This window comes from Sesamum indicum, linkage group LG8, assembly GCF_026168435.1.
Source record: "Sesamum indicum cultivar Baizhima isolate 11 linkage group LG8, ASM2616843v1, whole genome shotgun sequence".
Lineage (NCBI taxonomy): Eukaryota > Viridiplantae > Streptophyta > Magnoliopsida > Lamiales > Pedaliaceae > Sesamum > Sesamum indicum.
The window spans coordinates 18,904,122-18,930,960 of record NC_142664.1 but is presented as its reverse complement, the minus strand read 5'-3'; the positions used below and the strand labels follow the sequence as shown (position 1 = coordinate 18,930,960).

General features: G+C 37.0%; 4 protein-coding genes and 1 non-coding gene across 12 annotated transcripts; 3 read left to right on the top strand and 2 right to left on the bottom strand.

Moving 5' to 3' along the window:
- Positions 1-34: 34 nt before the first annotated feature.
- MYB63 (myb domain protein 63) lies at positions 35-2,319 on the top strand. Its single transcript, XM_011088057.3, has 3 exons — positions 35-328; positions 1,051-1,180; positions 1,292-2,319. The coding sequence occupies exons 1-3, from the start codon at positions 190-192 to the stop codon at positions 2,007-2,009; spliced, it is 987 nt and encodes a 328-aa protein (XP_011086359.1). The 5' UTR covers positions 35-189; the 3' UTR covers positions 2,010-2,319.
- An 858-nt stretch (positions 2,320-3,177) lies between these two features.
- On the top strand, positions 3,178-11,738 carry LOC105168110 (ARM repeat superfamily protein). Of its 7 annotated transcripts, none has more exons than XM_011088052.3 (17): positions 3,178-3,511; positions 4,364-4,562; positions 4,746-5,054; positions 5,169-5,258; positions 5,825-6,280; positions 6,375-6,482; positions 6,789-6,919; positions 7,012-7,144; positions 7,499-7,829; positions 7,921-8,429; positions 8,540-8,719; positions 8,796-8,954; positions 9,087-9,161; positions 9,491-9,662; positions 9,805-9,995; positions 10,667-10,882; positions 11,018-11,738. In XM_011088052.3, exons 1-17 carry the CDS (start codon positions 3,291-3,293, stop codon positions 11,663-11,665), a joined length of 4,128 nt encoding a protein of 1,375 aa, XP_011086354.2. In that variant the 5' UTR covers positions 3,178-3,290; the 3' UTR covers positions 11,666-11,738. The 7 variants fall into 7 exon arrangements, with proteins under 7 accessions (XP_011086354.2, XP_011086352.2, XP_011086355.2 ...); XM_011088050.3 differs by having other exon boundaries at positions 9,799-9,995; XM_011088055.3 differs by having other exon boundaries at positions 3,372-3,511; positions 4,405-4,562; positions 9,799-9,995.
- Positions 11,739-12,147: 409 nt separating this feature from the next.
- TRNAT-AGU (transfer RNA threonine (anticodon AGU)) lies at positions 12,148-12,221 on the bottom strand. The gene has a single exon. It is a non-coding gene; the product is annotated as a tRNA-Thr (tRNA).
- Positions 12,222-13,229: 1,008 nt separating this feature from the next.
- Positions 13,230-19,158, bottom strand: LOC105168109 (proteasome subunit alpha type-2-A). Of its 2 annotated transcripts, none has more exons than XM_011088048.3 (12): positions 19,002-19,158; positions 18,560-18,640; positions 18,390-18,466; positions 18,094-18,158; positions 17,342-17,388; positions 16,716-16,791; positions 15,907-15,974; positions 15,065-15,134; positions 14,417-14,502; positions 13,878-13,940; positions 13,589-13,654; positions 13,230-13,497 (listed from the first exon to the last, which is right to left on the bottom strand). In XM_011088048.3, the coding sequence occupies exons 2-12, from the start codon at positions 18,598-18,600 to the stop codon at positions 13,449-13,451; spliced, it is 708 nt and encodes a 235-aa protein (XP_011086350.1). In that variant the 5' UTR covers positions 18,601-18,640; positions 19,002-19,158; the 3' UTR covers positions 13,230-13,448. The 2 variants fall into 2 exon arrangements, with proteins under 2 accessions (XP_011086350.1, XP_011086351.1); XM_011088049.3 differs by having other exon boundaries at positions 18,560-18,628; positions 19,002-19,112.
- Positions 19,159-20,551: 1,393 nt separating this feature from the next.
- LOC105168108 (thiosulfate/3-mercaptopyruvate sulfurtransferase 1, mitochondrial) lies at positions 20,552-26,620 on the top strand. Its single transcript, XM_011088047.3, has 12 exons — positions 20,552-20,912; positions 21,679-21,867; positions 22,698-22,757; positions 23,004-23,066; positions 23,511-23,635; positions 23,752-23,914; positions 24,109-24,168; positions 24,707-24,765; positions 25,125-25,206; positions 25,615-25,678; positions 25,974-26,041; positions 26,167-26,620. Exons 1-12 carry the CDS (start codon positions 20,811-20,813, stop codon positions 26,266-26,268), a joined length of 1,137 nt encoding a protein of 378 aa, XP_011086349.1. The 5' UTR covers positions 20,552-20,810; the 3' UTR covers positions 26,269-26,620.
- Positions 26,621-26,839: the final 219 nt, after the last annotated feature.

Genomic DNA, 26,839 nt, shown 5'->3' with positions numbered 1-26,839 from the left:
CTACAAAGGCAAGAAATCATGTCTGTACTAAACCTATATATATAGAGAGAAGGTGAAGTGATGAAAGAATCCAGCATGTAAGGGTCCAGACAAGACTGTGATGATCATCTTCAGGATCAAAGGGGTGGTTGCACCTTATTTTCTGTCTCTACTTTGTTAGTTACTCATCATTCTTTGTGTAGAATCCAAATGGGTAAAGGCCGAGCCCCGTGCTGCGATAAGAGCAAGGTGAAGAAGGGACCATGGAGCCCTGCGGAGGACTTGAGGCTCACAAATTTCATACAAATACATGGTCATAGTAACTGGCGCGCTCTGCCTAAACAAGCCGGTAATGAGACCCCATCTCCGTTGCCTCTTTTTCCTTATTCGTTTGTAGGCGAGGGAACGCGTTAATTAGTGTTATTACATGTATGACCGGCTGCTAACTGATGAAGTTGTTGAATGTTGGTCGACCTTTGTGTCGTTTGTATGTTGTTCTAATCTGATTAATTTCGCAATCTTGATTGTTGATATCTACACTTGTCTGTATGACTTGTAGTTCTCGTCATTCTTACAAATTTCTTTGAGTTTTACTTTGAGAACATAAAACAGTATGATCAGCCAGTATACGGTGTATTAGACGTAGATACTGAAATTTGGACAGCATATATGGCTTCCATTTTAATGCAATAGTAGTATATAGTTCTCGACTTTAATATACGATTGGATACTGATATATTTTGATTTAATGCACGAATCGGTAAGCTATCTATGATTGATGCTGTCTGAATCTTTCATATTATGTCTTTCCTTTTGTTTCAAGATTCACATTCCAAGAAAAGCCCCACCAATTCTTGCACTTTGCATGTTTTACAATGTGAAATTAGTTAACATCCTTTTTCGGACAAATTGTCACATTCGGAGATGTAGGAAATTCCAACCAACATCAGCTTCCTTTCTTCTCAAGTGCAGTAACATACAACAAACAATGACAGAACTAACTGGACAATGTAGTTTCCTGTTGTTTTCGGCATTTCAACTTACTAAATTTGCGTAATTTCTGGTCTGAAGGGCTGATGCGATGTGGAAAGAGTTGTCGTTTGAGGTGGATTAATTACCTAAGGCCCGACGTTAAACGAGGAAACTTCACGCCCGAAGAAGAGCAAACCATAATCAACCTCCATAATTCTATTGGAAACAAGTACATTATAGTAACTCACTAACTCATACATATTGCTTTTGCGTATTTTTTACACCGATTTGATCTAATTTTTGTCAGTTATTCAACTTGTAATAATTCTACAATCCGCAGGTGGTCAAAAATTGCTTCTTACTTGCCCGGAAGAACTGATAACGAGATCAAGAATGTCTGGAACACGCACTTGAAGAAAAGAGCACTAACTTATAAGAAAACTACAGCAGATCATGACTCACACAAAACTGATCTAGTTCCATCTTGTACCTCAAGTTCTATTACATCATCCGATGCTCATAACAACGTGGAAAAGTCGGCACCCAGTGATCAAGAATCGCAGGTTAAGAAGTCAAACGAAAAACAGGCCGAGTTTTTAAAACTGAAACCTAATAACCACGACCAAGTCAAGGAAACCCTGATGTCTGATTCTCCTACATCATCTTACGCCTCCAACTTCTCCAGCCTGCAGGAAAACAGGCCAAAAAACGATCCAAACAAGGGGAAAATCGAAATTCCATTGGATTCCGATATTGATTTCTGGGAACTGCTGGATTCCCTGGATCCTCTACACCCGGAGAAAGCAGAAGAGAATGACCCGAATCAGGGACAGGATCTGTCCCGTCCTGGAGAAAAACTGGATCCGGGGATTGAATGGTTTAGATTCCTGGAAAAAGAACTTGGACTAACAAATGATGCTGAGAATCTGACAAGTGAAGAGAACCTAGTCGCAACAGGCCCAGTACAGTACCAGGAGATGAATTTGGAGGGTGGAATCAGCCCTGTATTGGATTATTTCCCAATATGGCCTTCTTCACCTCAAAATCTTGGCGTCTAGAAGCGGACAAGAGTGTTGGGTCAATCTAGGAACCGTGTCAAATTTGGGCAAATCTTGTTAGTCATTTTTTCTTACATGTAAACACTGTTTTTGTTTTGGGTGAAACAAGAATAGCTAGCCCAGACAAAACACATGTACACTTTTTCTTTTTAATTTGTTTAGCATTATCCGATCCATAAGTTGACTGTCAAAACTAGCTAGGTAGGTGATATTCCCCCCACTAGCTTTGCTGCCACTTAACTTAGAATTTCATGCAAATTTAGTCTTGGTTATGTCCCCACACTTTGGAGAATGAGAGCTCCATCTTTTCACCAAGTACAATTACTGGTAGGTATTATAGTTTACTGCTTCAAAATCAAACATCCCCATCTAATCATTTCTTGAATTTTGGGTAAGGTATTTTTTAGAAATACTCGATAAAACCCTCTTCATATAATAAGATTCAAATTCAATCTGAAAATATAACTATATATACACACACTACAAGAAGCAAAAGTAAAAAATTATAGTGCATACTAATCAGTCTTGATTCAGCTATGACTATTCCTTGTTCTTTTTATAAGCAAGGTTAAAATATTTGCCACAACTAAAAACTGCGCAAATATTTTGATTATAGGTAAAATAATGGTGAATATTAATTACCCTTTGTAAAAATTTAAATTTTTACATTGATTTTGTCGGATTGTGATCGATAGTATTAAATTATTGTAGTGATTTATAACATAAAAAATAATTAAAAATTTCTTAACGGTCATAATTATTTTACGTCTGTAGCTAATGCTTTGTCTTGTGATAAAATTGCCAATAGCAGGTATAACTTTATAAAATAATATCATAAATTGGTGGAATGTTATTACAATGTTGCTATATTTTCTCTCTTCCTTGATAAACAAATTCAAGCGTTCAAGTCTCTAAAAAATTAAATAACTAAATAAAATAAAGCATTGAATGGTGGTATTCATCTGGGCTTAGTGGAAGCCCAATAGTAGTCCACTACACTTACCAGAATGCTGGGCCAGGCTTCAGATGAAGCCCAGTCCAAATACAAGCCCAAACTACTTGGCCCAATAAACTCTCCCAGTGCGTCATGGGCCATTCAACTTCCAAGGCCCTACCAAGAAATAAATCGAGTGGCGATTATGCCCCTCAAATTCTCAAAAATGACTTCTCGGCCCCATTTGCCCCCTCGACTCTTCCGGGGGTTTTCAATTCGCGGTTCTTCAACACCCAAAACCACTTTGCGCGCTTTGCTGAACAATTCTCTTGGTGCCTGCTTTTGCAATGGAAGAAACGCAAGGGTACAGAGGAAAATCGAATGCCATTGAAGATGAAGCAGCAGAAGAAGAAGATATTGGAAGCAGCGGAGTGTTTCTTGAACTGAAGCACCACTGTGTACAGCTGCTGGACCTCCTTCAGAATTCCAAGAAGAATCATTCTTTTCTTACTCAACTTCTTCAACTGCTCCAACGATCTCCCCCGCAGTCCTTGCAGCCGTTCTTAGAGTATGCCTCTTTTTCTTCCACTTTTCTGTTTGCTTATAAATGAAATTCCTTTTATTGATTGTCAATGTGATGATTTTGGGTTGCTAGTTAATGGGTTATTGTAGCACCGAGTTTGAGATTCTTTATGTTTGCTGGATTCTTTAATTGGAGGGATTGTGTTTGGTTTAGTGCAAAGGGGCACTTGTTAACGTTTTGAAAAAGGTTTAGGTAGTGTTGATGGATAAATGACTTTTTCCTGGACAGAAACTGAAACTGCGGACCATCTCTCGTAGTCTTGTTGTCACGTTCCAGTATTTTGCACTAGAAATTGGCGCTGTGAGCTTTGAAAATTATAAAATTCCGTTAAAACATGTATAAAACACGAGACTACAGTGGTGATGCTGCTTCAGTCATGCAGCGTAAAGCATTTACACGGGATGTAAGTGCCACTGCTCCCTAATCTTGGATCAAATGTGTTGGGTCCTAATCCTTCTGTGCTTAAATATATAATTTTTTAACTATGTTTTTATGCCTGTTTGCAGCTTTAAAACTTTTCTTTTAGCGTTTGGTGAAACTGTGAAAATTTCTTCAGAGTATATTTCCCCACAAGAGTTATTATATTAGTGAATAAATTAGGCACCAAATTACTTTTTCATTCTACACAAAAATCAACTAATATATACCCTCATTCAAGTTGGTGGCGTTATGCCGTCTTACACTGGGATGTACTGCGGTCTGAGGAGTGTAGTCCACTGTTTTGCCAGACTTGCTGGAGTTGGGTGAAAAAGCTTAATTCTTTTTCCAAATTCTATTATTCTTATTGTCTTGTAACTTTAATTGTTTAACATGCAGATTACTTATTGAATGTTTCAGCTATACTTTGTTTCCATTGCTGCTTCTATTCGATGCAGCAGTAAATTGTAGGTCCTCGATGAAGTCTGACTCCAAAGATAATCCTCTGGAGTCTAATACCTTAGGGCCAGCACATAAAGTGAGTGACTCTGCGGCCGAAGGTGTTGTCCTTTGTTTGGAGGAAGTCCTGAAGAAGTGCCAGATAGGATCTGTTGATCAGGTACTCGGAGCTATTAGTTTCATATCTATAATTAACTGTATCTAAATTAGAGTTCTATCATCTCTGGACTTCAATGCTTGTATTCTATTAGTTTTCTTTTCTATCTTAGTGTTATGCACAGAACTCAATCTTTGGCAACAAGGAGATAGATTCTTTACAATATATAAATGTTATTCTATGTAGATGGTTGTTATACTGAGGAAATTGACCCATGGAGCAATGCTTTCTCCATTGGAAGCTTCAGAAGAGTTCCGTGAAGGAGTAATAAGGTGTTTTAGGGCACTGCTGCTTAATTTGTGTCCTTGTTCTGATGGCTCCTGTCCATGCAAACAAATAGGTCAGTGGCCTAGTCTTCCTGCTGAAAAGGAGTTGCAATTTCCTCTTCCCAAACTACCAAAATGTGATTCAGTCTTGGGAGAATGTTTATCAGCATTTCTTCAGTCTGAACCTGCTTCTGCCGCGATTGGACACTGGCTTTCTCTTCTGCTCAAGGCATGTATCTGTCCTTCTAGGTGATTGTGTTCCTAAAACTGTGTTCTAACACATTCCCCCTTTGGTTTATGCGCACCACTGTTTCTGAATGTCTGACTTGATATGTAATTGAAGGCTGCAGATATTGAGGCCACACGAGGTCATCGAGGCAGTTCAAGGCTTCGTGTTGAAGCCTTGATGACACTACGAGTCCTCGTTGCAAAGGTATTTGATTTCTGTTTTTTCAAGTAACTCAACTGTTTGGGTAATTCAATGATCCGTGAAGCAGGCCAATGAAAATAATAAATTGGTTTTTGTTTACTTGACTTCCTCTTACAGGTGCTTACTGATGTTATCTTATGGACCACCAGATAGGTGAATTATGGATTTTTATATAAGTGAATTAATCAATATAAGCATGGAATTGCATCTTGCTGATATTCATGCAAATGAGACTGCTATGAAAAACCATGTTTGCCTAATTTATTTGGATGTGAAACTCATATCTAAATGAAAAACTGATTTTTGGTATGATATTTCTCTAGTCCTGGTAGTAGTCTACTACTTTTTTTTAGTTCAAGCTATTGGTAAATTATCAAATAAATAAATAAATAAACAAAAATTTAGGCTATGAGTATGGAACTATAAGCATCAAATTGATAAGGTAGTGTAACCGTTTTTAGTGGAAAGGATATTTTTGCCTATTCTTTTGTGGTTTAGGTGTTACACTTAAAAAAATATTCATAGTGCCATATGGGTATGTAGTTCATAGTTTTATGTGGAATCTGCAGGTAGGTACTGTGGATGCATTGGCTTTTTATTTACCAGGTGTTGTCAGTCAGATTGGGAAGGTGTTGCATGCATCAAGATCAATGATTAGTGGTGCGGCTGGAAGTTCCGAAGCCTTAGATCAGGCTTTGAGAGGGTTGACCGAATATGTTATTATAGTTCTCGAGGATGATGCCACTACATCTATTCTTGGTGCCCCAACAGATGAAATTTCTGGGCTCCGCTCAAGCAAAGAGAAACCTCTTGCATCATTCCTAGAGGAACTCCGGCACCTGCCTGTTAAAAGTTCACTTCCAGATGATGTCAGAACTTCAATTGAACCTGTAGTGAGCAGCTGGGATACCACTCTGATCGATTCTGATATTAAAGTCGGATCTCTGCGTGTGAAGCGTACGGCGGATTGGTTAGCAAATACTACTGCTCATGTTAATAAACTAATGTCTGCAACGTTTCCACATGTAGGTCTAACATCGTTGTCTTTGTGATATTTTGTGCGGCTTTCTGTTGCCAGTGATTACAATTTATCGAAACTCTTTCCGCTTCTTTTTGCAGCTTTGTGTTCATCCAAGCAGAAAAGTGCGACTGGGACTTTTGGCTTCTATAGAGGCACTCTTATGTAAATGCAGTTATGCACTCAGAGAAAGCAGATTGATGCTTTTGGTCAGATGGGATTCAGAATCTCTCTATTGCATATTTTAGTTGCTTGTAGCTTTCTGATGTGTCTTTCCACTAGTTTCATGTTTGCATCTTTTAGTGAAGAACAAAATCTATCATCTGATTACTTTCCAAATGAAGAAAAAAACACAATCTGATTTAAACATTCTGAAGTCTCTGTTCAGTTTGAGGCCTCAGACATTTCTGATTCCCCTTTGTGTATCATCTATCGACAAAGTTAAATAATTCAATAATTTCCTCATGTTGTTAGTAGTTCTGGCATTAATGTACATGAGCTGGTTGCTAATGCAGGAGTGCTTATGTATTTTGGTCTGCGACGACTCTGAAGACGTGTCTTCATATGCTCAGGCATTATTTGGACTATTTGTTTCATCCAGAAGAAAACATCAAATGGAGCATGATATAGCTGAGGTTTTTAGCAGGTAAATTTTTACATCTGTAATATGTTAACTTGCTCTTGATTTTGCTTCTCTTAGAGAGACAAAGATGTTGGTCATATCTGTATCATTTACAGGTTAGTTGAGAAGCTTCCTCAAGTGATACTGGGTAATGAGGAGTCACTTGCGCTATCACATGCCCAGAAATTGCTTGTGGTTACATATTTTGGTGGTCCCCGACTTGTTGCAGACTACCTTCTTCAATCTACGGTAATGCTGTTTTAGTTTTTTTTTTTCTAGTTTATTTGTTTGAGAGTCATGGATAAATTTTGATATCAAATGAGCAGCAACACACCACTTGCTCAGATAAGGACACGTGTTTTATTCAGGGAGCTGCCTAGTCACTTTTCACCTTACTCCAACTATTTGGAGGACTAAGTTCTGTATACTCTTAGAGATGTTCTCCCGACGAACCTCATTTTTCTGCCTTTCTGGAAATGTTTTCGTTAAGTAAGCATAAGAATACGAGTAGTTTTCTAAATTGCCCTTAGCTCAGATATTTCAATTCTATGTGAAGTCTGTTCTTCTTTTGACAGATTTATTAATAAGTTTGACATCTTCTAGGTGGCAGCTGCTCGTTTCTTGGATGTTTTTGCCCTCTGTTTGAGTCAGAACTCGGTATTTGCTGGTTCACTCAAAAAGCTTGCAGCTAAAAGACCATCCGCATCTGGATTCATGCATTCAATATCTGAGATCAGGGATATTACCAGTGCTGAAAATGAAAATTCTGAGTTATTAGGTCTGAAAGACAGGAAATCTTTATACTCGTATGAACATGTAAACAACAAATATGAGCTGCCTAGCATGCCACCTTGGTTTGGTCATGTGGGTAGTCAGAAGCTGTACCAGGCTCTTGCTGGAATTCTTAGACTAGTCAGTCTATACATGTTTACAGGTTGGTCACTTTTCGCATCTGTATTTGCTAAATAATCTTTCTTGCTGACTGATTTGAACTCACATAAGGTCATCTGGTTTTCCTTCTCTAGACTCTCAAAGCGAGGGCTCTTATTCTGTTTTAATTGATATTCTCCTGGGGCACTTGCGTAAATTGATATCTGAGTTGCGAAACAAAGAACACCTCAAGGACAGTTGGCAGGCATGGTACAAGAGAACTGGTTCAGGGCATTTGGTTCGTCAGGCTAGTACTGCTGCATGCATTTTGAATGAGATGATTTTTGGACTCTCTGATCAGGCCATTACCTCTCTCGGAAGACTCTTCCAGTCTAGTCCACAAGAGACCAAGGGGTTCTGCGGAAGTGGTAATGGTAAATCTTTTGGGTATATAGGTGCTTTGCCAGAACATTGGGTTCAGAAGGTGTATCAGAATAATGTTGCAAGGAGTTACTTGATTGAGTGCATTGGTAGTATCTTACATGAATATTTATCACCTGAAGTCTGGGATCTTCCACTTGGATTCTCAGCTTCTCTCCAACAAACTGGAGAAGTTGGAGACATAAGTTTACATTTTTTTAATGACAATGCAATGCTTCACCAGGTTTCTTTAACTTTAAATTCTCTTCCTTTGATAAATAGTTTGTCTTCATGTAGACGTAATTTAGATTTGTTCAATATGTGGCACTAATCTTATAGTTTTCTCATCAACAGGTTATTATTGAAGGGATAGGCATATTTAATGTCTGCCTTGGCAAAGAATTTTCATCATGTGGATTTCTTCACTCCTCACTCTATATGTTGCTTGAAAATGTTATTTGCTCAAATTTCCAAGTCAGAAGGGCATCTGATGTGGTCTTACATGCTATCTCTGCTACACAGAACTGCCCCACTGTGAGTACTGATGGTGCAGTTCTTTTTTGGTGTGAGCATTCAAACGACTAATATGTGCTATATCAAATTCTTGCAGGTGGGTCACTTGGTATTATCAAATGCAGACTATGTAATCGATTCAGTGTGCAGGCAACTGCGCCATTTGGACCTTAATCCTCATGTGCCTAATGTTCTTTCTGCAATGCTTTCTTACATTGGAGTAGCTGATAAAATATTACCATTATTGGAGGAGCCGGTATGAGTTTAGTGCTCCTGGAAAGCATTTCTATTTTTGTCATGACAATGCTTCAATAAGAAATGTAGTTATGTTATGTATTTGAATTTTTGTCCACAAATTTCTGTAACCTGATGCATTAAACTTGTGCAGATGCATGCGGTCTCTATAGAGCTTGAAATTCTTGGCAGGCATCATCACCCAAATTTAACTCTCTCCTTTTTGAAGGTCAAATTGACAAGCACTTTGCATTAGTACTTATTTCAATGTTCTGGGTCCTTATTTCACGAATAAATTCCTGAGGATTCAGATGTTCATATCATGGTATCATGTACTTAGCGATTTATTTGTTGATCTTTTTAGGTGGAAAAGTATGCTATTTTTTGTAGCTGGAACAACTTCTGTGCTGAATAGTAGCATCTCAATAAAACTTTTTGTATTATAAATAGATTTATATTTACCATAAAAAAGTTTGCTGTGACAATTCTTCTTAGTTGTGATAGTTTGCCGAGTTGCTATATCGGTAGTCTTAGGTTTTGTTACTTTTCCCTGTTCAGGCAGTTGCAGAAATAGCGAAAGCCTCCAGACATGAAGCTTATAAACTACCGAATCAAGCAGAGTCATACAAGAAAGAAATAAATGCAAAAATGCTGAACACAGAGAAGAGAACAGGAAAGCACTTTTCTGGATCATTTGCTAATGATACAGACATTGAACAAATGGGCTCCCGTAAGCACTTCTGCTACTGTTCTAGTCTTGTTATACATCTGTGATGCATGCATCATCATGGTAGCTATGCATGTCTATTATTAAATAATAGCAGTTTTAATGAGACAACACACCGACCTTGTCTAATTCATTCCAGAAACAGATGGTGGAATTTCCACCAGTGAGGCTGATATGCAAGAGGAGGAATGGGAGGTGGTTTTGTTCAAGTTTAATGACTCCAAAAGGTATCGACGAATAGTTGGATCGATTGCAGGGTCATGTCTTGTTGCAGTAACTCCATTAATTGCTTCAGCCAACCCAGCAGCATGCTTGACAGCGCTGGATGTAATTGAGGTACAAGTCTGCCAGTGTCATTTCTATAGGAACTCAATGTTCTCCCAACATTGTCTTTTTCAAATTTTCAAATCTGTCTCAGAAAGTAGACCTCAGAGGAGGATTTTATCCATTATTCATTCAACTGAAGAAGTCTTTAACAATGGTCCAAAGTTAATGCAGAATCTTTTGCTAACATTTACCCCTAAGCTATTTGCTCATGGTTAATTGGACGTGATGCTTCAAGTGTATAAAGTTAGCAATGCTTAAGTTTGGACATTTTCAAGAACGATTGCAGGAGAGAATGAAATTTACCCTAGAAAATATCAACCCAACATTTTCTGAATATTTGGTGCCTAAGCTATCTGCTCATGTTTTTAATAGATTATTTTATTTATTATGTGATGGAGGAGAAGTACGGACCTTTCAAGAATGAGAATGAAAGAAAAGGAAGTGCACCACAGAAAATATATGAATTAGTTATTCATAAATATCATCCGCACTTGCTCACAGTGAGACAGCAGAGACGCAACCAGAGTTCAATATACATAAATTCATGTTGGTCTAATTCTCAACCGATGAAAATTATTGATAATGGTTCAGATGCGGGCAGCGGTTGATTCATGCAATCTTAAAACTCTTCCAGGTTATAAATTTGCTCATTTTCACGTTCTTTTCCTTTTCTCTTTCAGGATGGTATCACGGTACTTGCCAAAGTGGAAGAAGCCTACAAGCACGAGAGTGAAACGAAAGAGGCAATCGAACAAGTCATTCACTCTTGTTCTTTCCATAATCTTCTTGACACTCTGGGTGCTGCTGAGGATGAAACAGGGGAGAACAGATTGCTTCCTGCAATGAATAAAATTTGGCCCTTTTTGGTTGCTTGTTTTCGGAGTAAGAATCTTGTGGTAAGTGATCTTACTCTCACTGCGGTTACAGTCTAGAATAAAAACACTGCATAAAGAACTTGTTTATGACTCAGGATTTTGTTCTGATATCTTGCAAATCTTTTCTTTATTTTCTGTCTTCCACCGTTTCAACAGGCCATTCGAAAATGCACTCATACAATCAGTACTGTAGTCCAAATCTGTGGTGGAGACTTCTTTTCTCGCCGTTTTCATGCTGATGCCATCCACATCTGGAAACTCCTAAGCACGTCACCATTTCAAGCAAAACCTCTGGCCAAACAAGAAAGAGCCCCCTTACAGCTTCCTTACAGGAGGAGTTCCACATCTTCTGAGGATTCAGCAGCGGAGACATCTAACCTAAAAGTCCAGGCAGCAATTCTCAATATGATTTCAGACTTGGCTGGGAACAAAAGAAGTGCTTCAGCATTGGAGGCAGTCCTCAAAAAGGTCAGTGGAATTGTCATTGGGATAGTCTGTAGTGGTGTTAAAGGCCTCCAAGATGCTTGTGTAAATGCCCTCGTGGGACTTGCATCCATCGACCCTGATCTCATATGGCTTCTTTTAGCGGACGTCTACTACTCAAGAATGGAAGATCTGCCTTCGCCACCATCTGCAGAATTCCCAGAAATTACGCAAGTGTTGCCTCCGCCAGCATCGTCTAAAGAGTACCTCTATGTGTTATATGGAGGCCAGAGTTATGGATTCGACATTGATCTCACTGCTGTGGAGACTGTGTTAAATAAACTATATGCCCGAGTTTTTACCTCACAAATGTACAAATAGTTATTTCAAGAAAGACCAATTCTAGTGACTTTTCAATTGCAATACCACCTCACCCTCCTCAATTTCTGAGATACCCAAAGACCTCTTCGGACAACAGCATTAGAGTCGTTAAGGTCTAGAAAAAGCCGCGAGAGTACTTGAGTACGTACAGTGCCCTATTTAAGGATCTCCATTAACGTGACAAGAGAGTGTAGAGGTTGAAAATATGCAGCTGTAGGACTATTGCCCGGGATTTAAACGCAACGATTAATGATGACTTATCAATGCTAATGGGTATCGAAAATGATATGATCACTACTACCGACACAATATTCGAAACAAATTTTATTATTTTTATTTAAAAAGAAAAGAAAAAAGGAAATTGCAATAGTTTCTACGTGAGATTGAGTGATGCCTAAATCATTTAACTGCCTGTAAGTAAATTTTTATAAGAGGAAAACACTAAAAAAACGAAAATTGAGCTGTACTGCGAAAAGAGAATTTGCTCTTGTTGAGAGTCGAACTCAAGACCTCCCGCTTACTAAACGGGTGCTCTAACCAACTGAGCTACGAGAGCTTGCCATTGTCATGGTAATCCCAATTACTATTTTTATCTCATCGCATGTGTCTGTGTCTTGGAGTTGAAAACAATTGGAACAACTCCATAACGACCATTACCTGCGTGCATAAAGGAATAACGTTTCGATTGAGAGTCTACAGCACCTCACTCATCTCAAGAACTAGTATAATGAATGTAAAAAGTACTTAAAATATAAATGACTAGACTAATCCAAAATCGTAATCAGAGTAAACCGCCTGATCATCATACATTTAAAACCATATCCATGTTGGGACCTCTTCTTTTAATTACTTTGCTAAGTGTAGATTGTGCCTCAAGTTCAGTCTTATTACATGTTTAACAGATACTAGCCCCCCTACATCCAATCAACGAATTAGACTGAACATATGTTCGCCAACCACAGGGATCCGACAGGCAGGTCCAGCCCAATCTAGCTGATTAGAAGGCCCATGGAATCAGCCAGCAAAGTTGTCTGCAACAATTTTCTTGCACATAACAAAAATAAAGAATTTATAAATTCCATTAATTTCCACAAATAATCCTTCCATGCCCAATCAATTATTTTGGATGATGAAATCCATTGACATATCTATTTGCAGTAATCCATTCCTATAACCCCAACTTCACTCCTCTTACACTTAATGCTGGATTCTATTGCAAAAAGTTGTGTTGCGGATAATATTTTAATGAATAAATTACATTAAGGTTCAGTTCAATTACATAAATTAACCTCAATTATACAAACACACCCCACCTTTCTAAAATGACAAATACACTCGTTAAGATTGTTATTGTAATTATAAATACACCCTGAAGCAAAACCTTACACAAACACTAACATTCCTTCAAAAAGTGTACCTATTCTTATATGATGTTTGTATAATTAAACCTAATCTAAAAAAATTTCAATGTAATTAACCCTTTTTAAATTTTAGTTAAAGGTCGTATCATTGCACTAGTTAATCCTAAGGTAAGCTATCATGCGTAAATAATGACAATCACAGATTTAGCAAACTTGATAATATTTGTAGGCAACAGGAATCCTCCTAAAGGACAAACAAGAGTGTTCAATTGCATATGTGGCCGGTTTAGGAAGAATCTAAGAGAAAGAAACGAGTTTCCAGTAAATGTAAGAATTGGAACAAGATCTAATACAGCAGCGGAATAGTTATACGGACAAAATCAACCACTGGATTCTGCCAACAACAAAAGGTGGGTGTGCAACTATTCCACTTCCTGTAAGTAATCTTCAATTTCAGACGAGGTAAGAACCCTGCAAACAGAAGGTGCAGCCAGCGTCACCAACCGGCTAACCAACATCTCAGACATACAGCAAATGTTCAAAGGACTGGAATAAAACATACCTGAATATTTTGTCATTGCCAATCACACCAATCTCAATGTTTTTCCCTGAAATCTGTCCTTCAAATCTAGAGAAAAGAGTGATAGTATCACGGGGTCACACAAATGTGTATATGTATATATGCAAGATATAAAGTCCTATTTCATTAATGTAAATCTTTTCCTCTCACAAGTAAAAAGTTGTTGGAGAAACAAACGTGATATATACTGACCACAATTCCTCATTGAGAAAAATATCATATGCAAACCAAATAGTTCTTTTAACATATACTTAAAAATCCAGGTACTTACCCCTCCTTCAGTGTCAAAATTGCTGTATGCACAGCATCATCAAGTTCCATATCTTCTGTGTACCTGCAAGAATTTCAATACATAACAAGTCACTGAAACTTGATAGCATCAAAACAATCAAGGAATCAAAATGCCCGCAAATAAAGTTACCATTAAAAAAAAATCATAGACAGAATTCAGAATCTTGTACACTTAACCCTATTTCTTCTCTTCAGGTAGGAAAACATGAAATTGGCCAATTAGCACAAAATGATTGAACATGGCATGAAATTCATCAGTAAGCCAAAGAAACAGTTTGACGGACAGCAGCTCATACAACTCTACAAGAAGTTCATCAACCCATGCATCCTTTGGGAAGGAGGCAGAAAGGCTATGATCATATCAAGGTGTCAAAAGAAGGAACCAGTATATTTCCGAGAGAGTTTACTCAGTGGTGCATGGCATTCAATATCATTCAGCAAGCTCAAGAAGAGAAGGCAGTTGAAATCCATCAAACAGAACAAGGAAAACCTCAACTCGTAATGCAAATAACCACCAACCTCTTCTCCAAAAATGTCTTTGCATTTGATACATTCTTTCCCATGGCTGAAGCTTTCCAAGAGAAGTATGAACCTGAAGGATCCACCTACATAACAAGAAAATATGTAATATCTTAGGCATAAAATGAATCTGTGGAGGACCATAAGAAATACGTTAGCACCAAAATTACAGCATTCTATAGTAATTTACTTAAGTGAAACAGCAAAACAGTTGATCTGAATCATATAACATTGTGCAGACTGCAGAGTGTGGACAATACATTTAGTATCAATATTATATGCACAGGGCAAACTGTAACATCATGTCAGCAGCAATCACAACACAACATATCACCACAGTCACCAGACCATGGCACACATATCCACCACTCAGCCCTCAAAAGAAAAACAGGAAAAACGAATAACCAGAAAAGTGGACACCAAAAAAATGAGAACATTGAATTTTTGCAAAAAGAATAAAATAAAAAGAGCCAAGAGTATCAAAATGCAAACAGGAGCATACTGAGAAACAATAGAAAAGCACTATCGGGCTATCACATTGAAGAACTCATGAGTTTACATGGTTCATGACAAGGACAAGATTGACATTCGTCAGTAAAGGGGCACCATAAACGCAAGGACAAAGCTAAACAAGATATGGTGGCATACCTGATATAGCTGTGGACCTTTGTCATCGTATCCGGCAACCAAGAGTGATACACCAAACGGCCTCACGCCACTACCAGAAAATTCAGAAAGTTTAGGAAGGACACGCATATTGCAGGGAAATAATATATAAGCTAGTTCTTTCAAGCATGCATAAGTGAGCAAGAGATTTCCATTAGGATGCGAAGCCATTAAATTTCCATCAGTTTGAATTACTCAACATAGAGGACCAACAAAGTTTCCGCACCCACACGCCCACCCCAAAAAAAAGGAAAGAAAGAAAAACACTAGTGAGATTCAAACCAAGCTTTTTCATATCAAAAGTTAACATACGGAAAGGATAAAGCATCATTTTCAAGGAAAACCACCTGTACCCATCACTTCACACAAATATAGCAGGAACACCTCCCAGTGAGTACAAAGAGTTACATATTGAGGCTATCTTTCTAGTCTTCTATACAAATAATTTTGGTGAGTATTAGCAACATTTCATGGGGAACAAATTAACAGACTCGTTCCTATAGTACCTTCATTCTGCCAATAAAAAACAATCAAGGGAACATATCTTATTCGCAGGATTCAGTAGACAGCATCGAATTAAGATTTGTAGGCATTTAACAAGAAAAGCAACCCAAAACAGCTTCCACAGGTGGTTTGGCAATATTTACTAAGCATAAGAGATGGTCAAGACATACACCTAGCATGCCAATAAAAGTTAGCACTTCGTAGATAATACTACATTTATAAGCCGTCAGCGGCTCTACTGCTGCCAAAAGATGAACAGTTCATGATGAATAAGCAATCCCATTCGCACAAGAGATTATATAGTGGAAAGTTATACATACCCTGATTGAGTAAATTCTTGCATGACCGTCGCAGTTTCCCTCACCAATTGAGTGACTGGAATTGGTTCCTAGAGTTTTCCAGGGGAAGATAACTGGAAGTCAGCATAATATGCTTTTTTCATACTATACCAAAGGTTTACATCAAGCAATTTAAAATAATTAAGTTAGAATGCAGCCTGTCCATAAATGAGGCAATTAAATGTAACTGAGGGCAAAGACTCCAACCGTCTCCTTAGGTCTTTTTAGCAATTAAAGCACAACCCTAGTAGCAAGCGTACCCTAGTGTCCTTCCATCCTACCATATTTTCATTACTACGAACAAATTTGAGGAAAGCTTATGTCCAGAAGGTGGTAAATTGACGCAAGTAGCTTTAGAAGGAAAGTTAGACACCACTTTGTGATGTGTTTGGTAGGATCATGTCAAAGATGAAAGAAACTTCTAGTCTTTATGTTAAGAAAATGAATATAGGTGTACATAAATTGTCATCTAATAAATCCTCTGCGATAGTGCAATAGATGATTTAATAAGATAAGAACCAGCATGATCAATAATCCCACTCCACTCTATATGTTAGATTAACTGTTTCTAATACATTGGGTTAATTGATTAGATATTAAATCAATCCCATTACAGATGGATAGCATGTAAATTCCTACTTCAGCTCTGCATAAAATATAATATGCTTTATTGCGACTTAATATGCATAAAGACATGTTCGATGATGTCACAATTTTCCATCAGGATAAATATATATCGAGGCAGCCCATGGGATTGCTATCAGAAAACAGAGAAGAAGCTGCAAAAGTACTTTGTATAGTCTATAATATTGCTCAGCCTGCTTCCTACTTTTTCGCACCAAAACTCGAGAATCGGGCCCCATGCCGCTGCACCAAAAATAAAGAAATCAGCCAACACAATTAGCTAATGTAGGACTCTAGTGAAAGAATAGATATAAGAGGAGAATCTATAGTAGCTCCAACACTTGTACACATTTTGGAGGATCACTTCAAAAAAATAAGGCATTGAGGGCTAATTTGAATAGAAACGTATTTCAACATATTAATGAAAGATAAACAAGTGTTAAAGTTGGAAGTATGAAAGGATGGTCTGGAATAGTCCAAGAGTCCCCTAATATCGAATCAAGATTCAAACATTTTCTAGTCCAAATAGGTATTTCTCTTAAATCTCTACCATAATAAACCAAATATGAGTCACAGTTCCCTAAGATATTATAGGCATCTCATTTGAGATATTTAAGATCAACAGAATATCAATGTCTATGGCATATTAGCAATACACTTGAGGCCGTCACTAGATATCATTCTCCTTGCATGCCATTATTCATCTTTTTATACAACTTTTACAGATTAAGTTAATAGTATAGTGTAGCTATTAAAACATATTGTAACGATGGATTAATAAACAGATATTAACCTGTAGACAACTCCAATATTTGGGGTCAAAATCTGAATCTTTTGCACCTGCAAGTAGTGAATGAATCCTCAACATAAGCCAAGAAGCACTTTTGACATAACTACTTCAGTATGTAAAAATGAGAAGGTTATCATACTAGAGAAAGTGATGCACTAGAAGGAATTTACTAAAAACCTCATACAATTCCTGAAGTTTGAAAAACATGAAATGTTTTAAAACTTAAAGAAAGAAATCCTTAATGTTGATAACAAAATACCATGTTACCCAGACAAATCTTGCTTCTTGCAATAATCTATTTGCAACAGCACATTGAATGTGCAGCAAGATAAGCAGACACTCAAAGTATGTTTGAGCATCATAATGATGATATCTTAGTCACTTCAAAAATTAAAAGTGAGATAGCAAAATTTTCATAAGACAGGGGAGGACAAGATATGTTGCTTTTATATGTTGATGTAAAATCAACAAAATACTTATCTTTCCTGAACAAAAACAACAATTGCAAGAAATTTATGCATGAGATATGCTCACCATGTCCCATCAATCACTAATTGTAAGGTGTGCCGCAGTAAAGATCGTACTTGAGAGGTAGATTACAAGTTCATAAATAAGAGAAATTTACATCATTTATAATATACTTGCAGATGTCGCTTAACATATGCATCATTTATAAGACAAAATTAACAAACATAGAAAAGAGTCTTCTCAGAAGTACTGAATAAAACCCATTAGAGTTACCAAAATATACTTACGGATGTTTCATCAACTAAAATTGATGGTAACTTCTTCTCTGTTGCAATAACAACGCCATTAGCAGCTGCAACAACCCCACATTGAATCATCAGAATGTTTCTTGAACTTTTTTCTTTTTCATTTGACAAAATGTTAATTGTTATCCAATTTTATTCAAATTGGGGACATAGACAGACGTGAATTACTCATTTTATCCTCGCTCCAGATGCATCACTAAAACAGTCATATTTTAATATACAAAGTGTTCAAGCAACACATCTGGAGAAATTGTACAGGGTTAAAAGTAGAAGCTCACCTTTAATTCCTAAAGATGTTTGACCAGATCCAACTGCTGTCAAAGCATGTTCAATTTGAACAAGCTTGCCTGAAGGGCTGCGGCCAGGACAAAAATACCATAATTACCAACTACAGATTCTTAGTAAAAAGATCAGATTCAAACATTTGTGCACCCTATCAATGCATTACCTGAAAGTAGTGAGGGAGAAAGAATACTGACTGTCACCCATTGACTTCTTGGTTAAACTTCAAATACTCCTGATGAATAAACTAGGGGAAAAAAACACAAGTAAAATACGATGTACAGGACAGAGAAACTGACCCTTTTGAGACTGAACGAAATATATATCAGTAAAACCCAGAAGTAATAACTAATAAAGCACTCAAATTCCAGCACTAACAAGAAAATTCCTGTCAAGAAAATATACAGTTGGATTTCTAATGGAAGAATAGAGGGTCTTAACTAACGATTAAAATTATGATCTACGGGAAATGCACCAATAGTTAAAAAACAGAAAAAACGTCATATCCCAGAGAAAAGTAACTCTTAATCCGGACAAAATTAATAATAATTGCAAATGATTTCTAACTTGTGCGAAAAATCAAACATTAACGGCAAAGATTTTCGCACCTTAAGCTATTCCTGTGACTCGAATGTGGTCGGAATTGCAGTGCAAATGGCCGAGGACAGAGGTTTTTGTTGTGGGGTTTCTTGTTGAAGAAGAACGGGATCCTCGATCAACTCTTTCACAACCCAATATATCACGGGCCTAATCTGCTCGATTGTCTTTGGGCCCATTGACATTAGTCCAATGACCTAGGTTGAATGGATCAATTTTGAATTATGAATTTCAAATCTCCACTTATAATTTTTTTGAATAATTCTAATTTTAAACAATTTCAAATGCAAATTTAAAATCCTTCTATTCAAATGCAATCTCAAGTAATTTTCTATTAAGTCCTCCCTCTCTTTTCCTTTTTCAAGAAAAAAACTTAATTCATACATTTATCTCAACTCTTCTATAACTTAATTTTTATTTCCCTAATTCAAATTATTTTCTCTCTTTCTTTTCGGCGTTTTTGCACTTTCTCTATCACACACACATATTTGAATGTGACGCGAATACTAACATACACTAGTGTGTATGGCACACTAAAATGAATTATCAAATTAAATAAAATTATTAAAAGATAATTGAAAATTTTAAAAATATTATAATAACAAATTTATAAAACTTAAATTAGTGGAAAATTGAGAAGAATGGACAATTTGAAGGTCTAGAAGAGTGGTTTGAGAATGTAGAAGAGTGAGAGAGTGGAAAGTAAATAAATAAATGAAATTAAATAAATTAGCAGACAAAAAAGAGTGAGACATCAAAGTGGTGCTTTTATTTAATAATAAGGTGTAGATTATAAAATTACATTTGAAATTATGGATTTCAAATCTCTAATAACAAAGTATTTGAATTTGTTTATGTTGCTTTTAGGTTGAAAGATTTAAAATTATGGATTTCAATGTGCTGAAAGATCCGTTAGTTCTGCTCTTGTTCCATACTTGTGAAAAATATTGTTGATGAGATTAGGCTTGTTATATTTAGTCACAATCTCGCATCAGCTAGTTGTTAGTTCATGGAGACTTTATAGACTATGGAGGATTCCTTGGTTTGAAGGGACTTATGATGCTTGAACCCTGTTGTACTATTATTTTTTATTAATGCAATTTACTGCTACCGAAAACAACAACAACAATCATTTAAATTTGTTTGGATAAGTTGAATTTACATAATTTCAAATATTTAAATTTTGGATTCTATTTTATTGCATATTGATCGATTTTAAAATTGTTTTAATTCGAACCATTTGAAATATCTTCTCCACGTCATTTTCTCAAATCCAAATTCATCAAATGAAATACACCAATGATTTGAAATTATGACTTTCATGGTGTTTTTGAAATATATTTTATTAAAAATATTAATAAATTTTGATTTTTTAAGTGAAATTGTTTTAATAATTTCTCCCAATATTTGTTTCAAATTCAAACTTACCGATCAAAATATAGTCAAGAAGAAACCGAATCTTTTTAAAGATTTGGTACCAAATTTGTAATTCACCTATAATTTGAGACCGAAAATGCAAATTGCCTCCAAAGTCCACCGAAAATGTTTCTCCACTCCACTGTGGACTCTATTACAGCTTATTGCAGTGGGTTTTTTGTTGATAGGTTCAAAGCTGAATTGTACAAGGAGAAGGTCCAAGTTCTGGGATAGAATCAAATTCCACTCTGCAATCTCAAAACCCTTTTTCTCCAATTCGGTTGATACAGCGGATCAGCGGAAGAAGCAAAGTTGGAGAGAAGACAAAAGTCCCTCTTCTTTAAATACTGCAAGTTTATTTGGTAACTCTGATTTATTTACCTCTTTCCATCGGTACTTTTGGAATGGCATCCGCCGTTTTCTCCAGGGCCCTCTTCGCCCGTCGCATCGTTCAATCATCTTCACAGTTCCTCCAAAAATCCCAATTCTTTACTTCAGTCTTCCCGGTGAGTTATGCTTCTCTAACTAGAGTTGTTTCCTCGTTCTCGATGCTTGTAATTCCATGATTAGTGTCTGTCTTTCTGTTACTTATTTAAATAATCAATCGTGTTTCTGTTTTCTCGACACAATTGGTGGTTGTTCCATGGGGGAATTTTACTTCTGTTGAATTCTTCCGTTGTGGGTTTGCGGATTCCAGTCGTTTGTTTTAGCTTCTAGATTGTAAATTTTAAGTTAAATGGTGATTGATTTGGCGAATTCTGAAATTTTCGCAGTGATTTTGTGGAACACGTGAATTCGTGTTTTCTTTTTCAATTGTCGTTTCAAGATGGCAGACATTTGGTTCCTGTATGATTAAAGGACTCTCGAGTTTCACAGTGGTGGGGGGAGGGGTTTAGGATTTGTTTTCCTGAATAGGTTTATCAAGTGGTTTTGGAATAGAAGGCTCCATTACCATGCAAGTTTACTCCGCCTTGCTCAAGTAGTTGTTACTGTTGTATTACTAATATCTGGAAGTCGAGTTCTTTTTGTAAGAACATCGCATGTTGTTGTCCAACCTATTCACCCAATGAAATTTATTGTATTTAATGAAATAGTAAATGAAAAACTGTGGACCACATAAATGCAATTCAGAATCTGTTGATCTTTTATTTGGGGGGAATCATGTGTATTGGCCATTAATTCTACCCTACTCACATTTGAATCTCTTCTAAGGACTCTAGACAAATATTTTACATATTGAACATTATATATTTGTTTGTTTTTGTGTTTCAGAAGAGAGCATTTCCCTCATGGTCAGGTTCCTCCAATTTGGCATATAAAACCTCGGTATCCATTTCTTGTAGCATGTCTTCGGCATCAGTTGCAGCGCAAGCTTCATTCTCCATGAAATCCTTGTCAACCAGTGAGCCTGTTGTTTCAGTTGACTGGCTCCATGCCAACCTCCGAGAACCTGACGTTAAGGTTTACAGCTTTGCTTGATTAACTGATCTGAACATCTATAGTTTCTATCCCGTTTTTCATTCTTGTATTTCTTAGGATACACAGGATGTGTATCGTTTCCATGTCCTATTGAAAAGTTGGGGTTCGATTTTAGCTCTGAAGTTCTGATAGAACTTTTATTTTTCATGTGTTCCTAGTGACAAGCTGTTTATCTCTTTGCAATTATGTGTAACATCTCCATCAAGGCTTGGGTTCAGAATGAAAAAGGATGGCACCAGGAAATTGGTATACAACCAATTAATACTAGACTGAGATATGATTATGTAGCCTCCCTGTACTGAGCTCTCTCCTTGCCCCTTGGACAAGGATCCACTCAGTTAACAACATACTATCCTCCATAAATGGCTTTTACATAACTGTTCCCCTGAGTATTTTGGGTCATCAGGCAGTTCAAGGGAATATTGTTTTCAAACTATATGAAGCCGGTTATCCAACATGTATGCTGTGAAATTTCCTGGAACAATATCATTTTCCAAGGTAAAGAGAGTGTTGCAATAAAGCAAATGCTGATTGAAGATGATGCAATATGCCTGTGTTTGCTTGTGCTAGATCTTGTTGAATAGCTGGGATAATTTTCATTTGCTCGCATGAGAACTTATGTTCTGACCCTGGAGACACAATGGAATTGGAATATTATGCCTTCTCTTTCAAACTTCATTTGCTAATATTGCTTCTAATGATTAAGTGTAACCTGAAGAAGTAATTCATTTTATACGAGATGCCTTTGTTTTCTGTACTTGTATTCAGGTTATAATTTAATGTTAAGATATCTTGGCCCTTAATACTTCCAGGTGTTAGACGCATCCTGGTACATGCCAGATGAACAGAGAAATCCACTTCAAGAGTATCAGGTGCAGACCCATCTTTACCTATGTTGTGTAGTTTTGCATATTTCTTGCTTGTTAGTGCCACAGTCTTCAGAAAATATTTACCAGTACAGCTCTACCTTTTTGGACCTGTACTCTTTCTTCAAATTGCATAGTTTGCTTCCATTGGTTGACGCTTAATATTAATCTGAGCATTACATGATACTCATTTGTTTCTTACTGCTGTTTTAGTGTTTTCTGCTATGACACTTACATTCTCTTTGTGGACAGGTTGCACATATTCCAGGTGCACTTTTCTTTGATGTTGATGGCATATCTGATCGAACTACTCATGTAAGATGCTATCACTTGTGAAATGCTAGTTATTTAATAAGTGCTCCATAAGCTCAATTTCCCTTTTTGGAAAACTTTGGAGTCTATTATAGTCCGAAGTTATTTTCTTCTACTAAATACCCTCTATGTTTATTTTCACCTTGATGTCTGTATTTGCACGTCATATTTGGGAGTCAAGAGAGGAAAGTGATCAGACCTTTTAGCATAGTATTAATGCTACTTAGCTCCATTACTGTTCTTTATCAAGATGAGATAAACTCCATCACCAAGAAATAGGTTGTATGCACTATGCAGCTGGTAGACCACCTAAGTTTAGGAGATTGATCATAGATATTTGTTCTTCTGCATTTAATCCTGTAGCTTCATTTAAATGCATGCATAGTTTAATCATGTGTATTGCATGTGACTAATCTAAGTGTCCTTATTCCTAAATGGTTTATTCAGTTGCCACATATGTTGCCATCAGAAGAAGCGTTTGCTGCTGCTGTTTCGGCGCTTGGCATTGAGAATAAAGACGGGCTTGTTGTTTATGATGGAAAGGGAATTTTCAGCGCTGCCCGTGTTTGGTGGTGAGTTTTCTAAGTTTGACGTTTTGAAGTCAACAAGCAGTTCAGTGTATTACTTGAGACATCCTTTAATCATCATAGACAGAATCATCTACTATTTGTTTCTGTTCAATAAACAGGATGTTTCGAGTATTTGGGCACGACAGGATTTGGGTTTTGGATGGAGGCCTACCAAGATGGCGTGCTTCAGGATATGATGTTGAATCAAGTGCATCAAGTGATGCTATATTGAAAGCTAGTGCAGCCAGTGAGGCAATAGAGAAAGTGTACCAGGGACAACGGGTCCGTTCTGTGTTATACATGTGAATATATTACTTGTTCCCTAATTCCTCTCTTATGTCTCAGTTTCAGGCTTGTTCTATATGACTTTCAGATCTTATGTATCTCTCGGGCTACTACTTACATTTTCTTGCTCAATGTTGGCATTTGTTCTATGCTTTGCTTCTGGAATAATAATGATCTCTTGATATCTGCAGGTTGGACCAATTACCTTCCAGACCAATTTTCAGCCAGATCTCATCTGGTCACTTGAACAGGTCTGTTTTTCTTGAGTTCCATTGTTCATTATGTAGCTATGAACTTATGTGCTATATTGATCAGCGCCAATGTCTTATGGGCTTGTTTTTCTTGAGGGTGGTACAATGTTCGACTAAGAGCGGGATATTGTTGAATAATGCTCTGTAAAGTCTCAACAGTTACCCCAGGAGGTACATTTGATTGGGATGTTAAAAAGGTCGAACGTGCAATTCTATGTGACGAGGAGGTGCAATATCAATGGAACACTTGATTCTTGACAACATGAGCAATAATTTTCCTATTGATTTTCTCAGGCTTTCTGTTTGCATCTGTATGACTATTATCGTATTGGTTTGGGTTCCTGCAAACCAAAATAGTTAAACCTTTTCTGCTTTTGCGGCAATAACTATTGAATTTGCAAGGCACAAGAAATGGAGATTTAGTTTTTTTGGTTGATTACCTGAAGCTGTTAGGCTTGTATGATATTTCTGTCTGATTGATTTTGTATGACCCTTTTTTCAGCGTACATTCAGGTTATGATTTCTATGAGTTTTTCAGGTTCAGAAAAATATTGAGGAACAGACACATCAGCATGTAGATGCTCGCTCCAAAGCTAGGTATATTAGCCATGACGCTCTTTTATTAATGTCATTGGCTTTAAATTATTGCTAACACAATGTCGTAAATAAAAGGAGTCTGTTTTTTGCAAGTTTTCTTTTAAACTTAAAATTATTAGCTATAATTATATCCATATGCTTGAAGAATTTATTATCGATCAGGGATTACTCGTGGATAATGTGCACCATTATTTTTTCATTTTCTAGTTTCCTGAAATTGAATAGCTGTTTCTCTTTCGCACACAAAGATCAAATCGATCCACTTTAAAACATTCCGCGTGCATTAGCTTGTAGGAGTTGTTAAAATCTCACATCTCAAATCCATCTCAACCAGTTGAATTTCTTTTTTCCTTCCACAGATTTGATGGAGTTGCACCGGAGCCTCGAAAGGGAATAAGAAGTGGCCATGTTCCAGGGAGCAAATGTATTCCCTTTGCCCAGGTACATGACTATCTATAATCGGAAGAACTGATTCATTGGAGCTGGCTTTCAGAAATCTGGATGTATATCTATGTGTCTCATTTCTGATCACCAAGGTTCACAATATGGAGAAACGTAGTAGAGTTTATAAATGCTGAACAAAAGTTGAATTGTATAATAACTTTTCTTCCTTTTTGTTGTATTAACTACTTTTTCAATTCTTTTATGCATCCCAATGTATACCATGTTGAGATGTGTCCCCTTCCAGCATAAGCACTTGATGTTCGTGAAATAAGCTTCCTTTTTTAGCCTTTTCTTTCAATAGTGGGCCTTTCTGTTGCCATTTGCATGGTTGCTGTTCCTTTGTAGTCACAGTACAAGTTATGAAGATCTTGATTAGTATTGATGTTGTGCTGGGGTTTCCTACAGATGTTGGACGGGTCACAGACACTCTTACCTGCCGATGAGCTCAAAAAGAGATATGAACAGGAAGGTCAGATATAATATTCTTGTCCATATGTAGTTGTTTGGAAGGCCTTAGTTTGAGTGGGTGCTTGTTTGACATCATGTTAACTGGCATGCTTGGTTTTGAATGGGAGACAGCATATTTGCTTTTGAAACAGCTCTAGTCTCCTAAATAGTTCTCTCTTTCTTGTAACACGGTCTGCCTTATGTTTTGGGGTTATGCCTCAATGGACATCATTTGTCATTTGAAGCAACAAACGTCTGTAATCACTTTGACAGCTAATTGCTTTTATAACTTTGTCTAAGAACCCGATCTTTTGCAGGAATCTCATTGGACAAACCCGTAGTGACGTCATGTGGTACTGGTGTAACTGCATGTATTCTGGCATTGGTAAGTCCGGTCTTCAACTCCTCTTGATTACACTCCAAAAGAGAAACTAGTTTCTGGCAATAGTATAATTCTTCAGTAGCTATTGACCATGAAAGAGATTAAAAACAAAAAGATTCGCATTTCAGGGCCTTCACCGGTTAGGGAAGACCGATGTTCCAATATATGATGGTTCATGGACAGAATGGGGAGCAAATCCTGATACACCCGTTGTCACTTCCCAAGAGTAGATTCAAGTGGTAACTTTGATGTCCATCGACACACCCACATCCCTGAGATTTGCCTCTTCACTAGATTCCGTTGACTCTGACGAAAAGAGAATGTAAAATATTTGACAGGAACTTCAAATCCTTTGAGTAATTTCATTTGTGAATGTCTTAAAAACTGGTATGTCATCTTCTGTGGATGGTGGCATATCTATCTATCACAGATGCGTGTTGGTTTGTATGGATGAGATGGGGAAGAGGGAAACAGAAGGGTGGAGAAATAGTAATTCCACCAGCTCCAGTCTTGGCATCAGCTGGAATTACTGAAATTGATTCTTGTTGAATACACCTCAAGGCTGATCTTGCTCATTGCGTATCTTCACACTGCCATATCTATATTTCTTTCTTTAATTGCATTTTTTATTTACTATTAGAGCATAAAAAAAAAAGACTCCTATTGCATAGATTCGTAGGAAACTCTTGACAACTATATAACATAAAATAAGATTTTCATTTGCCAACGTTTGAATTATCAAATCTTGACATATATTCTTTAAAATGCTTTTTCCTGTATAAAATACATGGAATAAAAGAT

Bases quoted from the DNA above. Each gene is read 5' to 3' on its own strand.
- MYB63 (XM_011088057.3), top strand. From the start codon at position 190: ATGGGTAAAGGCCGAGCCCCGTGCTGCGATAAGAGCAAGGTGAAGAAG. The intron at 329-1,050 runs GTAATGAGACCC...TCTGGTCTGAAG, and splicing joins CGCTCTGCCTAAACAAGCCG to GGCTGATGCGATGTGGAAAG. The intron at 1,181-1,291 runs GTACATTATAGT...TACAATCCGCAG, and splicing joins CATAATTCTATTGGAAACAA to GTGGTCAAAAATTGCTTCTT.
- LOC105168110 (XM_011088050.3), top strand. From the start codon at position 3,291: ATGGAAGAAACGCAAGGGTACAGAGGAAAATCGAATGCCATTGAAGAT. The intron at 3,512-4,363 runs GTATGCCTCTTT...TGAATGTTTCAG, and splicing joins TCCTTGCAGCCGTTCTTAGA to CTATACTTTGTTTCCATTGC. The intron at 9,663-9,798 runs GTAAGCACTTCT...AATTCATTCCAG, and splicing joins CATTGAACAAATGGGCTCCC to AAACAGATGGTGGAATTTCC.
- LOC105168109 (XM_011088048.3), bottom strand. From the start codon at position 18,600: ATGGGTGACAGTCAGTATTCTTTCTCCCTCACTACTTTCAG. The intron at 18,159-18,389 runs GTGAGCTTCTAC...GGGTTGTTGCAG, and splicing joins AACATCTTTAGGAATTAAAG to CTGCTAATGGCGTTGTTATT. The intron at 16,792-17,341 runs GTTAATATCTGT...TTTTTGGTGCAG, and splicing joins AATATTGGAGTTGTCTACAG to CGGCATGGGGCCCGATTCTC.
- LOC105168108 (XM_011088047.3), top strand. From the start codon at position 20,811: ATGGCATCCGCCGTTTTCTCCAGGGCCCTCTTCGCCCGTCGCATCGTT. The intron at 22,758-23,003 runs GTGCAGACCCAT...CTTTGTGGACAG, and splicing joins ATCCACTTCAAGAGTATCAG to GTTGCACATATTCCAGGTGC. The intron at 24,169-24,706 runs GTCTGTTTTTCT...TGAGTTTTTCAG, and splicing joins TCATCTGGTCACTTGAACAG to GTTCAGAAAAATATTGAGGA.